Source organism: Daphnia pulicaria, chromosome 6 (genome assembly GCF_021234035.1).
Source record: "Daphnia pulicaria isolate SC F1-1A chromosome 6, SC_F0-13Bv2, whole genome shotgun sequence".
NCBI lineage: Eukaryota > Metazoa > Arthropoda > Branchiopoda > Diplostraca > Daphniidae > Daphnia > Daphnia pulicaria.
In genome coordinates, this window is record NC_060918.1 from 9518421 (window position 1) to 9533684 (window position 15264).

Consider the following 15264-nt stretch of genomic DNA (forward strand, 5'->3'; position numbering starts at 1 on the left):
CCAAAGTTCGATTTGGAAAATGCATAAAAAAGTTCTCTCCCTCGTCGTATTCCATGTTGCCACGCCAGAGAAAACATGGCGCTAGGCGTATTGTGACGCGAAGAAGTTGGTTTCTAGCTCTACGCAGTGAAAACTGACATTTTAAGTTTATTTGCACAGATAAAGCAAAACAACAAATAGTTTGTGCACAACACGTTTAAACTGTGAAGACTTGATCGGAGAAGGTCTAATTCGGAGTATTGGGAGGAATCCAAGGTTGAGGGACATTTTTGACAGCTTTGTTCCTTTTTCCTTCATGGACATCCATTTAGCAGGACTTCATCAACTGTCTGGTAATTGCATTTAGGTTTATTTATTATCAAGAAATTGCATATTTTAAAAACTTGTTTTGTCACGGTTAAGATATTTTACTATGTACCCAATTTAATATTGGGCGTAAAGCCAGGGGAAAAGCTAGAGTACATTATACCATTAAAACCAACCACTTAAGTGATTGAATGTAATGGAGAATAGAGATTTCTTTACTGGTGTACAGGAGACATATCTAAATTTTCTTATTTTTTCAATTATCAAATGATTATACTGTAACATTGTGTTTACTACTACCTCAGATGGGTTTCCCGCAATAACCCTAGTTGTGTTTAATGTAGCTCAAGTTAATGTCTTTATAATGGGTTCAAGAGTTCAGTGTGCAAAAGAATTTATTCAGCAGGTCAGGCACCTTTTTCCCCTCATTCCCACATCTATTATGTCATTAGGCAACAAAGCAAAAGCAGATTCCCTTATCTTCCCCTGATTGTTTCTTTGTTTCAGATCGTGTATAAAACGTCTCCTTTTCGCTAATGCAAAGGACAAATAGTTTCGTACATAAAAAAAAAGGTTTTGTTTTCATATCCGCTTTAATAAACTGGGTTGGATGATTTGCGATGTTATCGATTTCTAAGTTATCAGTTGCGTGGGAAAATGTTAGCTTGAACGTTAGTTGCGGGAGAGAAAAAGGAAAGCTTGCTTTCAGCTGCTGAGGGTCAACAGTCTTCTTGGGGCATGGATCTATCGCCGGAGGCAAAATTTCCTCTCTTCTCCCGTCAGTTTTATCTCGTTTCCATGAGACTTAGACTTGAAAATTCTTTTCACGTTTTCGTACTCTTCACCCGTGGATTCCAGTATCCCGCGTTCATCCGCTCATTAAGTTGTCCAACCTCCCTTTTTTTTTCTTCTTTATTGTCTGGTTGGTTCCATGGTGCGCACGTTTGCTAGATGGTAATTTATGAAAATGAACTGACGTAATGTCTTCTGTTGTTTGCTTGTATTTCTCACAGGATCAGACTGTCGGCAAAAAAGGCAACCCGATTCTCTTGGGTAAGTCCTCTAGCGCACATTCTACCCACTACCCAACACAGGAAGATTGATCACCATCAGAGTCGATTGTTGTTGCTCAGCCGGAACCGAAAAAAAGCCATTTTCCTAAATAGTAAAGATCAGACAAAGACATTCTCCTCCTACCGGCCTCTTCCCGTACAAATATTCAGTCACGATTCGAGATAGAATCGTTCGAACTTCGAGGTCAACATTTAAAGAATTCTTTATAGAAGTATTGAAGCATCCGACTTGAGGGAGTGTTGGCCATTTGTGATTCACAAACTTTTGTCTATGATCTAATGCAGTAGTGTTTTGCTTATTTTAAAAATGTTTGAGTGTTAAACGTTTTCTCATTTTCTTCACTTTGATCAGTTCGGACGACGAAGGAAGTACCAGCAAATTCGGCAGGATGGAGGACGACAATATGCAAGACAAGGAGCGGTTTGCCAGGTAAGAATTAGCACCTAGTTGTACACAATTGTGAGACGTCTGTTCCTATTAGGAAAGGGTCCCATTAGTTTGTAAGTGCCAAAAAGTCTGCAGATGTTGTCCGTCGCCCTTTTATTTTTTATGTAGGGAGAACCATTGCGAAATCGAGCGCCGAAGGCGCAACAAAATGACGGCTTACATCACGGAGCTGTCTGATATGGTGCCCACTTGTTCAGCACTGGCCCGCAAACCAGACAAGCTGACGATTCTTCGAATGGCTGTAGCCCACATGAAAGCTCTCCGAGGTCTGATTTTCTACATTGCCAATCACGGACTTGTTCATTACATTTCTTTCTTGTTTTCGTTCAACAGGAACGGGAAATACAAGCGCCGATGGGACCTACAAACCTTCCTTTCTCACGGATCAAGAATTGAAGCACTTGATTCTTGAAGCAGCCGACGGCTTTCTTTTTGTGTCGGCTTGTGACACTGGCCGTTTGATTTACGTTTCCGATAGTGTGACTCCAGTCCTCCACCAAGGTCAAAGTGACTGGTTCGGCTCTTGTCTGTACGACCACTTGCATCCGGACGACGTGGAGAAAGTCCGTGAGCAACTGTCTACCCAGGAGCCTCCTAATGCCGGTCGTATTCTCGACCTAAAAACAGGAACGGTCAAAAAAGAGGGGCATCAATGTAAACATTTGTTACCATGAAATTTCATGATTTCTTTTTTTAATCACTTAATTTATATTTAAATCGTAGCATCTATGCGGTTATGTATGGGTTCGCGCCGAGGGTTCATCTGCCGAATGAGGTTGGGGCAAGTGTCACCAGATCCTCTTACATCACCACCAGGTAAGAGTTTATTCTTGAACAGCTTTGTGAATTCTGTTGACACCATTTATCTTCAGGCCCTCTACATCGACTACGCCAACGTTCCGCCTTAGGTCCCTCGCGCGACGGCCATCATTATGCCGTCGTTCATTGCACAGGATACATCAAAAATTGGCCGCCTAGTGGCGTACCGATGGATCGAGGAGTTGATGACGATTCTCACTCTGGATCTCACTGCTGTCTAGTGGCCATTGGTCGCCTTCAGGTCACTTCTACTCCAAATACTTCTGACCTAGTTGGATCCAATTCCGCCGCAGAGTTCATCTCACGTCATTCGGCTGATGGCAAATTCACTTTTGTTGACCAGCGTGCACTCAATTTGCTCGGCTATTCTCCTCCTGAACTGCTGGGCAAAATCTGCTTCGATTTATTCCACCCGGAAGATGTCAGCCATATGAAAGAAAGTTTTGAGCAAGTTCTCAAACTGAAAGGCCAGGTGATGTCGGTCATGTACCGATTCCGATCAAAGTCGCGTGACTGGATCTGGCTTCGAACATCTGCGTTTGCTTTTTTGAACCCGTACACTGATGAAGTTGAATATATCGTCTGCACCAATACGTCGGCCAAGTAAGTCCACTCGTTTTCAGTTATGATATTTTTCTTTTCTGTCATCTAAACTGAATTTGTTTGTTTGTTTGTTTTCCTTGTTAGATCTTTGCACCATACTGGTGATGCGACTGTTTCTGGAGAAGTTTCAGGAACAGTAGTCGATCCCACAGCTGTTGGGGCGACAAGTAGTGGGTTGGTGTCTGCCTACGGTCACGCCAGCCAAGATTACGGACGAAGCGCACGTGAAGTTTATCATGCACAGTCGCTGTCTGAAGGTCAAGGACGCCCGAATAGTAATCAGACCATGTATAATCCTTCAGCTGCTGCCTCGTCACAGTACGAAACAGCGTCAGCACAGTCTGTCGAAGGTTCATCCAATTCTGTGTTGAACCGAATACCCTCGGGTGGCAGTACGAAACAATCGCCAAGCCCTACCGCATCGGCAGGGTATGATAGATGCTTCATTCAATTTCGATTGTTCTTATTAAACAATTTCTCTCCTTAGAAGTACTGCCTGGTCAACACACGCTACTGCACCGGGTGGCTATTCCGCTTACGAAGGAATAAGCCCATCAAGATCTCCAGGTATTTCCCCCCGCCAAATGAAAAATATTGTACCATTCTTAATTTTTTTTTATAATGAATTGCAGGAGGAAGTTCTGGTCCAACTTACACGCAGCTAGGCAGCTCTGCAACAACTGGCCGAGCTGGATACCACCAAAGTTCAGGTAAATTGATTTATTTGGTTAATTATTTTGAAAGCTTATTTTTAATGGTAATTTATACAGGACTTTGGCACTGGCAATCACCCGTAGTTCCACCCGCGGAATCTAGCCCGAATAACGGAGGTCCCACTGGCGGAGGGGTTGCAGGTGGTGGAGTTGGTGTGCCAACTACATCATCGGCCAGTCATCCTCCTCAAGGATCTGAATTAGTGACGGACATGCTTCAGATGTTGGATCACTCTGGTGCGTCAGGTTTCGAAGATCTGAACATGTTTTCGTCAAACTTTGAGTAACGTTAATCCCCTCCCCCCTCTCCCTCCCCCTTAAAAAAATAGTTGCATCTTTTGTGCTCCTACTGCATGTTGTATTGTTGAGGTCATTCATCTCCATCCTTGAGAACTGTTGCCGTGCACTCCGAGCGTATTTGTTTTTACCCATATGTCCCTCCCCACACCCATCAACATCGGAGCGGCATGCCATATGAGTGCATTTTTTTTTTCCTCTTTAAAAATTAAATTTGTTTTATTATGCATTGAGCATTGTAAACAAGGGCTTTACTTTTCCAGTTCTTTATTTTAACGAATAACGTCATTAAGTGGGTCTCAAATTCTTGACCAATAAGAAATCAGCAGCACCCGAATGTTTTATAGTTCAAGAGCTGGCCCACCACGATCCAATTTGCATTTCTTTTCTAAAGAGAGAATTGATGCTGTTTCATGTTTTGTCAATTTTCTTTCAAAATTGATTTAGTTTGGTAGCTTATTTTTTTTTTTCTAAATGGAATAGTGCAAGTTTTTTTTAATAGGTATGAATGTTAATCTTTTTTCTTTCTTTCTGTTTCATCACGTATTGATAACCAACCCCTTTGTGCTCATGATTGAAATTGAGCAGCTTCTTGAATGTGAAGGCGAATCGGATAACCTTCCTTCTTGTCGAGACAATCGTCACCTGTGGCGTTCCGTTTACACACTCACCTTCTCCCTCAATAACCCTAATTTCTCCTCAGTAATTTGGAAAACTGTCAAGCCGTGAAAGTGGGAAGAAAAGTTGGAGTTGGCTTGTTTTAGGATCTCGTCGAAACATCATGCCATCATATCACCTCTCTGTTTTTCATTTTCGTAAAGATCAAAATAACTAACTTCACTTATCTACCCACCACATGTACTACCCCATCTTCTTTTCTTTCTTTTTTTTTTTACTTTCTCCACTTTCCCTCTCCATCTCTTTTAACAGATAGACAATACGTGAACCCATTCCTATTGTGAGCTGCACAATCTTGATCTAGTACCGTCGTAATATCGTAGACTCGAAACATGCAATTATATATTTTATGAACTTGAATGAATGATGTTGTCTATGACTTTTCCTCGGTGTTGTTTTCTTAATTTCCTACATGGCGAAACCAAACGAATCTGAACGAGGCGGCTAAACCACAACTGTATGCAATGCGTCCTTCGGAGGGAATAACGAAAAAACGTTTTACGCAGTTTTGTTATCCGGACGTAGTGTATTGACGTAAACAGTGGACTACATTCCCATTTGACATTTTAGCTTCTATTTGTCACACCTGCAGGATAAGGATTCACGCGCCAAAGAATGGTGCGATTTGCAAAGCAGTAGAAATTTTTTTGTTATCTTTCTACAACTCCTCCATCCTAATTTTGAAAACGTTTCTGGTTTTTGTGGTTTTTGAAAAGGGGTTGCTGGGATTTTGTCCCCGTATCTAAGACGCTGAAAGGAAATCCCGTGGTAAATAAACGACCACATTGTACGAACGTGCTAGCCAAGATTAGCGAAAATGGGATAGGTTAACAATTTCTTACGTGCCGAATGACGTACAAAATCACGTCTATAAGCTGGGAAATTGAAATAGGATGTAATGCCCGACTGCGCGGCATGCGTACATACTTTCCCGTTTGCCAAAAGAATGGACGCGCACTTTGGTTGTTGTACAGTTTTCACTCACGGGACCCGTTCCGCTTCCACCTATGCTACACTGAGACGGATTTCCTACATGCTCGCTCCATTCCATTCGAAGGCTTGATTGCTAACCGATTCAGGAATATATAAGATGCGGTACGAGCCGTCGATCCATCAGAACGGTTTTCTTCATTGAGAACGACACTTAATCCCATTTAGTTTTAGTTTCGCCGCTCTCTGTTTCGTTCCAGTTCAACAATCATGAAGTTTTTAAGTATTTGCATTGCTCTTTTGCCTACTGTTTGCGTTTTGGTACCTTACTGCTTTGCCATACCGTTGTTGGAGCCTGTACAGCACAACAAAAGTCTCCGCATTCAAAGAGCGCAATCATCGCAAAGAAATGTCGATGCAGTTCAACTGTTTCCGACTGTTTCCATCTCCACTGAAGTCGAGGACCTGGGTAATCATTCGGAAACTCTGTGTCCTTTCCGCGTGGAAAACAGAACGTTGGAAATGGATCATCACCTAGGAAATTTTGTCATCGAGTACACCGAAATCGTTTGCCGGGGATCGTGTAAGAATTGCAACGCTGGCCGCAGTTGCAAGCAAATCATGACGCTGCTGGAAATCAATCTCAACAACACTGTTACCGGACTGATGGAAAATGTTGTCTCCACTGGCGTCGCGATGGGCTGTACCTGTACTCCCGACGATTCCGGTGCTTCCGGCGAAGACGTCCCTTAGAAACTAAATTTTACCACCCGAGTCTATTATAATTCAATCAAATCTCAAATTTGTTATTTATGGATACCCAAGTCATTGTTTTGGTGGTTTAATGTACGAAGACTTCTTATTGCATTGTTAATGAATGTATGGTTTTCTGATTGATTGCTGTTCCTGTGATTTTTAATTTATGATTTCAATAAGTTAAAGTGTTCTAATATTGTTGAGTTTAATAGAAATGTCCTTCAAAGACAAATCTTTCACTCCTTGCACTGACTGTCAATCCTACCAGTCACATCTGTAAAAATGGTAAACAAAAGTTTTCACCTGCAAATGGTATGCACATCCTTTTACCCCATCACTTGAAGGAAATTGGCAACATTTGCTAAATTTTATCTGGTGGATTTATTCGAGTTTTTGCGTGTTAAAAATTGTAGGTACGGGAACACGAACAGAAAATAGCCTGAATCGGTTAATATTAGCTACATCATGACAAACAATACAAGCAATAACACTGACAATAAATACAATCAAATGTGTCGTGTAGTGGGTTTGCTTAAAACTGGGTTCGATATAGTCATCATCACCGGGGAGCTTCAAATAATTGCATGTTCAGTTGAAATTTGTATTGGTAATAACCGGTAAATTTAGCTCTACGATTGCTGTCGTGTTATTCTTGGGCCTTCGTCTGCGTGCAGTTATTCTCGGTAAGGGACTGGTCGTGTCTAGACTGATAGGGGTCGTTTCCGAAGTCGATTCAGCAAAGTCGAGGTTACGAGGCCCTAGATAAAATCTCCGTCTATCGGTTGCTGTCGACCGTTCTTCCGCTGCCGTTTGCTGGATTGTCGTGGCACTCGAAAGGGTAGTGGGGACTGCGCTGGAGCAGCGAGCGCGTTTGAGATTGGCGTCGATAGACACGTCGATGATATCGGTCGAATGGAAAAAGTCGACAGCGGCGATACTGGTCGTCTTCCACCAGAGATCACGATACCAAGTCGTCACGTTCCTGGCCACATTATCCGCCAATTTTCTGAGCCCGTCATTAGGACGAAACAAGACGTCCATTGTTGATGGAGTCAATTCCGCCATGGCAGCCCAAAAGTAATCGGAATCGAATCGCTTGTGATCAATAACCGACAAATATCTGTAGAGATCGTCGACGTTTCTTTTGTCACCCCATTCCTGGGCGCAAAGTCTAAATGTTATTCACAATTAAATAGAGAGAAATAAAAATGAAACGAACCTGAGGAATGGACGGCCAAAGGAAAGGATGAGATGAGCGTGTCCAATCATCCGCATATACAATGATAAGAGTTCGATTGATTGCCCACAGATCGTTCATCGTCGTCATGGGGCCGAAGCTGGACGGCACCATGTAATCGCTCAGCTTATCCGACAACAATTTAACCAATCGGTCGTGAGTTTCTCTGTTGCGCAGTGTGTTTTGACTGAAGCCCACTGGGAAACGGTGGAAATCGAGAATGACGATTTCGCGTGTCACTGTTTCAGAAAATAACCCAAAACTGATTAGATATTTTTAAGTGAGTTGGTTTGAAATGATTAAAAGAATCGAGAACCTTCCAAGAAATTTTTCAAATCTTCAATTAGGAAACGGAGAGGATTGACTCGGGCGTAGTTGTGATTCAACCAAAATTTGTCATCCCTTTCTGGGTAATAGCCGACACGAACATCGAGATATCGGATTCCTATTATAATAGGCCAACATTTTTGTTATATAAGGTCGGTTGAGTTCAATAGAAAATTCTCCTTGCCGTAGGATAGCGAGTGGAAAATGTCTTCATCTTGGCAGATTAGATATCGCATGAAAACTCCAGGGAATAAATGGAAAATGAGGTCATTTTCAAAATCCAGCATAAAAAGCTAATTGATCGATATTAGAACTGCTATATACCTGTATCGCTTGAATGGCCGTTGTACGGACGATAGCTTCCGGAATTGTGTGTACCCGGAAGGAATAGTTGGTAAAGAGGCACAGAACCGAGTTTTTCCCTGTCCCAAGTGTAACCAAAACGTGTGAAGTAACGGGAAATTACTGAAACCCAATCGAAATTACCTATTTTGCCACATCCACGAAGGACGAAGTTTGATGCAATTACTGCTGACGGTTACCCCGTTGCGGACGTAGCCGATCCAGTAGCCGAGGCAGGAATCTCCAGCGAAAAGATGTCGGTCGACAGCGGGGAATCCGAACTGAACGTCGGTTTTGTGGTAGCCGCTGTTCTTTCCTGTTGCCACAGCGATCTGGCGGAGCGGAAGCGTCGGGTTGTTTGTAGGGTCGTGCTCATAGAGCCCAATCCAGTCGCCGGGTTGAGAGGCCGCTCCATTGCCGTGCCAGTTGAGTTCGATTTGCCTCTGCTGGCTGTTACCACCGGGCAAACTCTTGGCCAGCGGCGATAGTGTTAGGAATACCCTGGGACTCTCGGCGCGCGGATAGAGCGGACTTGTCCAGCATTCCTCTGAAATAAAATTACATGCAGAGCACACATAGATATGTTGACGTCCAATTGATAACCACGTCAATACTGTTGATCAACCTGTCAAGCGCGAACCAGTAAAGCCGTTTATCTGACGGACGCGCGTCATCCGTGCAACAACCATCGCAACCTTATCATTACGGTTAACATGTTTGTTTGTTTTATTCCCGTGTCAATAATATTTTTGGTATCAATTTCTTTTTTTATTATTATTTTGTTTGTTAAAATGTCAAGGAAATCTGAAGCAAACACCAGCAAGTCAACCACCACCACCTTTCCCGACGAGCTGCGGTCGTGGTAGTGTATAATAGAAATGGAAGATAAGTGGCACGACGGGTCGACACTATAAGGAATTTGAATCTCTGAACTCTTCTTGATTAAGGGTAGCGACGCTGATTCTCGGCGATAGCCAAATTGACGATGTTCCCACCCAAGAAGAAGTCCAACGACACAATGGTGGCCAACTCTGACCAGCGATCACGGAACCAGTTGGTTACGTTACCTGAATATTATCGAATAGACATTTTGAGATGAATAATAATAACACGTTCCAGTTGCCATTTGATCATTGGCAGTTATATATAAATAATGGGAATGAAATCATATATCACACGATTGACGAGGTCCGCTGCGTTGCGTAAACCGTCGAGCCGATCGGTCATGACGTCGAGCGAGTTGGGCGTGAGTTCCGACATTGCAGACCATGGTCTGCAATTGGCAATTGGAATTCCCCTGCAGGCCAATTCAAATTGCCCTTGGGCAGCGTCTTCCATCACGCCAGTCAGATAAGACTCCAAGTCTTCCACGGTATTGACGTCGCCCCACTGATGTTTAACGGCTGGCCAAAAGTACGGCGCGCCAACATGATTGGGATCGTTGTAAGTCACGATCAATCGTTTACCCGATGACCAAAAATCGTTCAGAGTCGCCTCCCAGGTCATGTTGGCCGGGGCCATCCACTGGCTGAATTCCTGATAAAGGAGATCTTGCAGTTCTTGGTGGGCTCCCGGTTCTTGGTCCAAATTATCCACGCCGTGGATGTCAAAAATGATAATCTCCTCCGTTCGGCTGATGAATTCACGGACGAGCGCCGTGTCGTTGACCAGCGGGCGCAAAATGTAGGATCCGTGGTGAGTGTAGAAACGGACATCCGTGCCGTTGGGTAGGTTGGGCGAGAAAATGATTCTCATGTCCAAATAACGGACACCGAACGAAAGCTGATGAAAGAGATCTTCATCCTGGGCGTAAGTTTTTTAAATAATTTAAAAATTTCTTTGGCCAAAAGTTTCGATTGTTTTCAGCCGGAGAGACCCTTTTTAAATTCATCAACTAATTATTCGTCTACGGATAATAAAACTTGCCTGGGTAATAGCATATTTGGTATCGATTTGGTCTGAGCTTAGTCCAGCATATCGTTCGTAGGCGGCCGCATCGTGAGTGCCGGGCAAATAGAGCTCCCTCAATTTAGCGGCGCTAATCCCGGTGTCTTTCAGGTCGGCCATCCAATTGGGACGGGCTCGGAGGCAATTACAAGCGACAATTTGGCCGTCCAGGCGGACATAAGCCGCCCAATAATATTGACAGCGCTCATCAATCAGATCTCCGGCTACCCAATGAGGCATGCTGGAGTTGAGACGGACCCAGGAGGCGTTGGCCATCTCGGCGTCAATCGTCGTTTGCTCAATCACCGCAGAGCCCATCGATTGGCAGAAAGATGTCTCGGAAACATACTGGTAGAGGACTATTTGATCCCCCTCTTGATATCCTCCATCAATGGACCACCAGGAAATCTCGAGTTGCCTCTCCTGGATTTGCCCGTCAACAACCCGAGCCAAGGAGCCGACCCCAACCGACAGATTTGGCATTATGTTTGCTATGCTGTTAGATGACGCTCGGGATTGTTTGAGCATTTGATATCCACCACCTTATTTATCGTGCGCCCATCGGTTATATAGTTATGGGAAAGCGAATGAAACCAAAAACCATAAAAATTAGAATATCAAAAAAGAAATCAGGAAGAAAATCATCAAAAATAAGGAAGGAATGAATTTAGGAAAACTCGCAAAAGAAAAGCGAATAAGACCCGTGCTGTGACGCAGTTTCCAGTATAGCAGGAAATCATTTTTAATTTATACCTGTTCCTCCTGGAGCTGCTGGTAGGGCGGACGATATGACGCAGCCGAATAACAGCAAAGACGCAATCACTGCAGACCGATTTTCGGACATTTCCGACGGATGTTTTTTCCTTATAAAGCCAAGGAGAAAAGAAAAAACAACAAGTTAAAGCTCAAGTCGGTGATCTATTGGGTAGGTCTGATATTATCGATCTGAAATGCGTGACGCCCTTGTTGGTTTTTCTTATTATTTATTCTATTTTCGGTTGACAGAATATCCCGTTGGAAACAAGGTTCTTAATGTTCTCCCAACTGGAATGTGATTGATATGGCGGTAAATGGGACAGAAGAAATTCATAACTCCAGAAACAATAAAATTCGTTCCGTCTCTGTTGTACTATAGTATTCCCCATCCATCCATCCAAAAAGGAGCGTGCGCACTCGAGACGCATCACAACAAAACAAGACCACAACGACTTTTTAGCAGCTTCCCATCACCCCGATAGCCAGAACCAGTCCGAATAAGAGTCAACAAAGCGTACATATAACGATAGACGAAAAAAAAAGAAAAACTTCAATCGTCAGAAAATCGACTGCACTAAAAAAAGAAAAATAAAACTAAAAAAGTTAAAACTCACTTGACGAGTGTGACGGTTGTCCTTCCGGGTTGGGAAATTTCCGAGATGAAGAAATCAATGGAGACAAAAAAAAAATAAACGCTTCGATGGGTTTGGCTGCTGGTCGCCTTTCGGAAGTGGAACTGTTGCGACGAGAATAAGCGCACACACACAACACCCGTCGTATTGAACGGCAGAAGGAACAGAGTCAGTACTAGATAAATTTGGCCGACGAGACAAGACACGCGAACCGTGAGGAGAGTCGATGCGGCTGCGCAAAGAGCCGCCCTCCTCCGAGACTGCGATAACGAAAAGACGGCCAGTCTCTTTCTGTCTAAGTTTCCTAATTATCTCCTTGACGTAGAGAGAGATTACAGCTGCTCTGCACTTGAATTGTTCGAGAGATGTTGGCTGCGCTTAAGTCGAAAAGAAACAAACACACCCCTACACGCCCCCACTGCGCACTAAGACACGCCAACACAACGTCATTACGCAAAGTAATCAAGGAGATGAGAGATGCTTGTTTCTCTAATTTCCTCTTATGCCCATTTGAAAGAAGCGCAATTTTTATGCCGTGTAGAAATATAAACCACCGGTTGGCGAGAGATCCGTCTGCGGCTCCTTGAATCAAGGCACTGACGGAGCCAGAGCTACGGTTCAACATTGTATAGTTCTCCTGCTGCTGGTAGCTGGCTGGTATAGATATATACTCGGAGGAGGAATACGAAAAAGGAGAAAACTATTGGCCAGCACTTTTGCAGGTCTCTCTACCTTCTTAATTCCATCTACGCCAGTCCATCTTTTCTCGTGCATGTTGTTTGGTGTGGAGGTTTTGAATGTATAGACAGGAGATAAGTTTTATCCGATAAGATTTGACCGAAGCCTGTATGGACGACAGCAAATGCTAAAAGAATTTCGCCGTGACCTGGTATGGTCTGATAAAAATCGGAATTTAGCCTATTTTGGGGGAAAATCTACCGGGAAAATTTCTCACCTATAGAATATTGTAAAATAAAATTGGGTAACAAAATGAATGACGCAATCAACGTCCTCGGGGTGAATTCCGGACTTTGATCTGAACTGAACAGCAGAAAGTTGAGACTCATGGCATGCATTATTTCGATTCCTTCCGTTATATTCCGGCCATTCATTGGCATATTGGCATGCTACCAATTCTCAACAGTTGAAGAAGAAGTTGTCTGCGTCGTCATATTCTACCAACCTGTAAGGGTACAATATTACCTGCATCTGCGCGCCGATTTCCCTGCAGCTAAACACCTGAGCACGGGGCAGAAAAAGCCAGGCTGTGCTTGCTGCATTGGGTGCGTGTGCGGTTGATCTTGCTCATCACCTTTTTCTCTTCATCGGGTTATAAGAATATGCAGCAGCAAGAAGCTCTGGAATTCAGACGTGTGAATCTAGGGCGGATTGGGTTTTTGTCTTTTTGAGGCTAAGAGCATTTTAAATGGTATCGTCTGGTTCACTGTATACATACTCACTGGGGGAAAAAGCCATCAGCGAGGCATCCGAAGTGACTAGGTCAATTTTCGACTATTACAGCTGAATAACCATGATCTAATTCCGGCTGTCATTCGTGGCTCCTTCCCAGCTCACTCTTTTAGCCAAGCTTTTAGCTTTCTCCTGTCAATTGGCTGATGAAAACACCTGCGGGAGGATTCGCTCTAGAATAATAAATGGGGGTGAACAGCTGATGGCTCATGTTGAGTAATCATTTTTGACCATACACACTATATACATGTAATTTGATTCTGTATCGTTTCTTTTTGGGAGACTTTTACAGTCAAAATGAAATGAAAACGCGCCATTATTACGTAATTGAAGACGAACGTTTTTTAAAATGTATTTTCCCGCTGACTAAATAGTTGGCGGTAAAATCAAACATTGAATAGAAATCGTGCAGGTGCGTATCTTGAATAAAAGGAGGGAAAAAATATATGCTGTAACATCATGAGTATCGTTTTGAATTGTGATATAGGAATTTTTGAAAAATGTAATTAAATTGCTCTTGAATGAAGTCCGACTAAAAGTAGAAAGATGACGACCAATAAATGCCTGCTGGCAACCGGAAGAAACGCTCTGTTGCTGATTTGTACGTCCGTATAGAATTCCGTGATGTTGTACTGACGCGGAGAAATGTTCATCTTGTAAATGTTTTCCGATAAATAAATTCCTAATCAAAGTCATTTATAATGAGACGTGAAAATGTACAAAAGAACAACAGCAATGACATTTAATACCTGAATCATTTTTGGGACCTTTGAAGTAGTAATGATACATGGAACGGGTGGGGTTGATTCTTGTCGGGCCTTAAGGTAGTAGAGGCCGTCTAAACCTACACAAGTTACGTCACATTATAAATCTCAAATAGATTTAAAGATAGATTTTAGTTTAAACCCTGTACACCAGGATAACTTACCTGCACCATAATCGATTGTTATCCAGATCCGTCAAATCGGGGACGATAATTTGTTTAAAATTGTGAGTCACAAAAGAGGATCAATCATTTGCCTTGAAAGAACCAGTAGTCTGAACGAATAACAACAACATTTCCAGTCAGTTTCTGATCATAAATTTGTAGTTAGAACATTGCCATAACGTCATGGAGATTGATGGCGCAGCTATCGTGTCACAGAGGGAGGTCATTTGTCACGCAATCATTTCGCAAGAGGAATCAAATCTAAGGGACCCTCCCAAAACCCGTAAGAACTCCACATCGCCCAAAGCAGTCTTGCCGTTCACTCAAACTCTGCGGCGCACAGCTCAAACTCTCATTGAACTGCTTATTTTGCCATGACATCTAGCGCTGAAATTTTACACCTCTTGGTGAAATGACAGAATAGGGTTTTTGCATATAATAAGGGATCAGGTGGAAATTAATAGAAATCGAATCAGTTTTTCACGCTGATTCTCACAGTATTTTTATTTTATGTTTACATTTTTTATTTCCCCAAGTAATCTCTCTTCATAGTTCAGATAAACCCTCTCCCCCTCACTTAAAAACGCACCCCACTCCATTTTTGGTGGACGACGTGACCTTCATCAAAATCACCCTTTTCGTGTTCCCCATTTAGGCCCGTAGGCAAAAGAAAAGAGGGTTGTAGGCAGCACGGTAGAGAGGGGAGAGTCATGGTCGCGCTGATTGGCTGATACGTTTGAGCAGAAGATTGAGCATTCACAGCTCAAACTTTTTTTGCGGCTCCCACGCTCAAACTTAGTTGAGCTGTGGATCGTGTTGTACCCTGTTGTACCCTTGTGTGCCACTCAAAAGTTTGAGCTTGGGAGGTGCACCGCACAAACTTTGAGCCGCTCGTTGCAAGACTGGCCCAAAGTGAATTTTCACATAATATGGCCGCCGCGAGGTTGCCATGGCGTGGGGTATGCGTCATTGGTTTGCTCTATTCTTATTGTTTCGATGTTT

General features: G+C 43.2%; 2 protein-coding genes and 1 long non-coding RNA gene across 10 annotated transcripts; 1 reads left to right on the forward strand and 2 right to left on the reverse strand.

Annotated features, from left to right (window-relative positions):
• The first annotated feature begins 54 nt into the window (after positions 1–54).
• LOC124343175 (aryl hydrocarbon receptor nuclear translocator homolog) lies at positions 55–5316 on the forward strand. Of its 7 annotated transcripts, none has more exons than XM_046796385.1 (11): positions 55–332; positions 1320–1663; positions 1732–1809; positions 1933–2093; positions 2161–2481; positions 2551–2643; positions 2700–3249; positions 3334–3678; positions 3737–3816; positions 3882–3959; positions 4020–5316. In XM_046796385.1, exons 2-11 carry the CDS (start codon positions 1659–1661, stop codon positions 4247–4249), a joined length of 1941 nt encoding a protein of 646 aa, XP_046652341.1. In that variant the 5' UTR covers positions 55–332; positions 1320–1658; the 3' UTR covers positions 4250–5316. The 7 variants fall into 7 exon arrangements, with proteins under 7 accessions (XP_046652341.1, XP_046652342.1, XP_046652343.1 ...); XM_046796386.1 differs by having other exon boundaries at positions 1320–1563; XM_046796387.1 differs by having other exon boundaries at positions 1320–1471.
• A 1669-nt stretch (positions 5317–6985) lies between these two features.
• On the reverse strand, positions 6986–12468 carry LOC124343226 (PI-PLC X domain-containing protein 1-like). Of its 2 annotated transcripts, XM_046796476.1 has the most exons (8): positions 11847–12465; positions 11230–11339; positions 8674–9076; positions 8512–8609; positions 8372–8428; positions 8177–8305; positions 7843–8099; positions 6986–7781 (listed from the first exon to the last, which is right to left on the reverse strand). In XM_046796476.1, exons 2-8 carry the CDS (start codon positions 11318–11320, stop codon positions 7212–7214), a joined length of 1605 nt encoding a protein of 534 aa, XP_046652432.1. In that variant the 5' UTR covers positions 11321–11339; positions 11847–12465; the 3' UTR covers positions 6986–7211. The 2 variants fall into 2 exon arrangements, with proteins under 2 accessions (XP_046652432.1, XP_046652433.1); XM_046796477.1 differs by lacking the exons at positions 6986–7781; positions 7843–8099; positions 8177–8305; positions 8372–8428; positions 8512–8609 and adding exons at positions 9708–10332; positions 10456–11018 and having other exon boundaries at positions 9004–9596; positions 11847–12468.
• Positions 12469–13661: 1193 nt separating this feature from the next.
• LOC124343397 lies at positions 13662–15218 on the reverse strand. Its single transcript, XR_006919228.1, has 3 exons — positions 14263–15218; positions 14084–14178; positions 13662–14016 (listed from the first exon to the last, which is right to left on the reverse strand). It is a non-coding gene; the product is annotated as an uncharacterized LOC124343397 (long non-coding RNA).
• Positions 15219–15264: the final 46 nt, after the last annotated feature.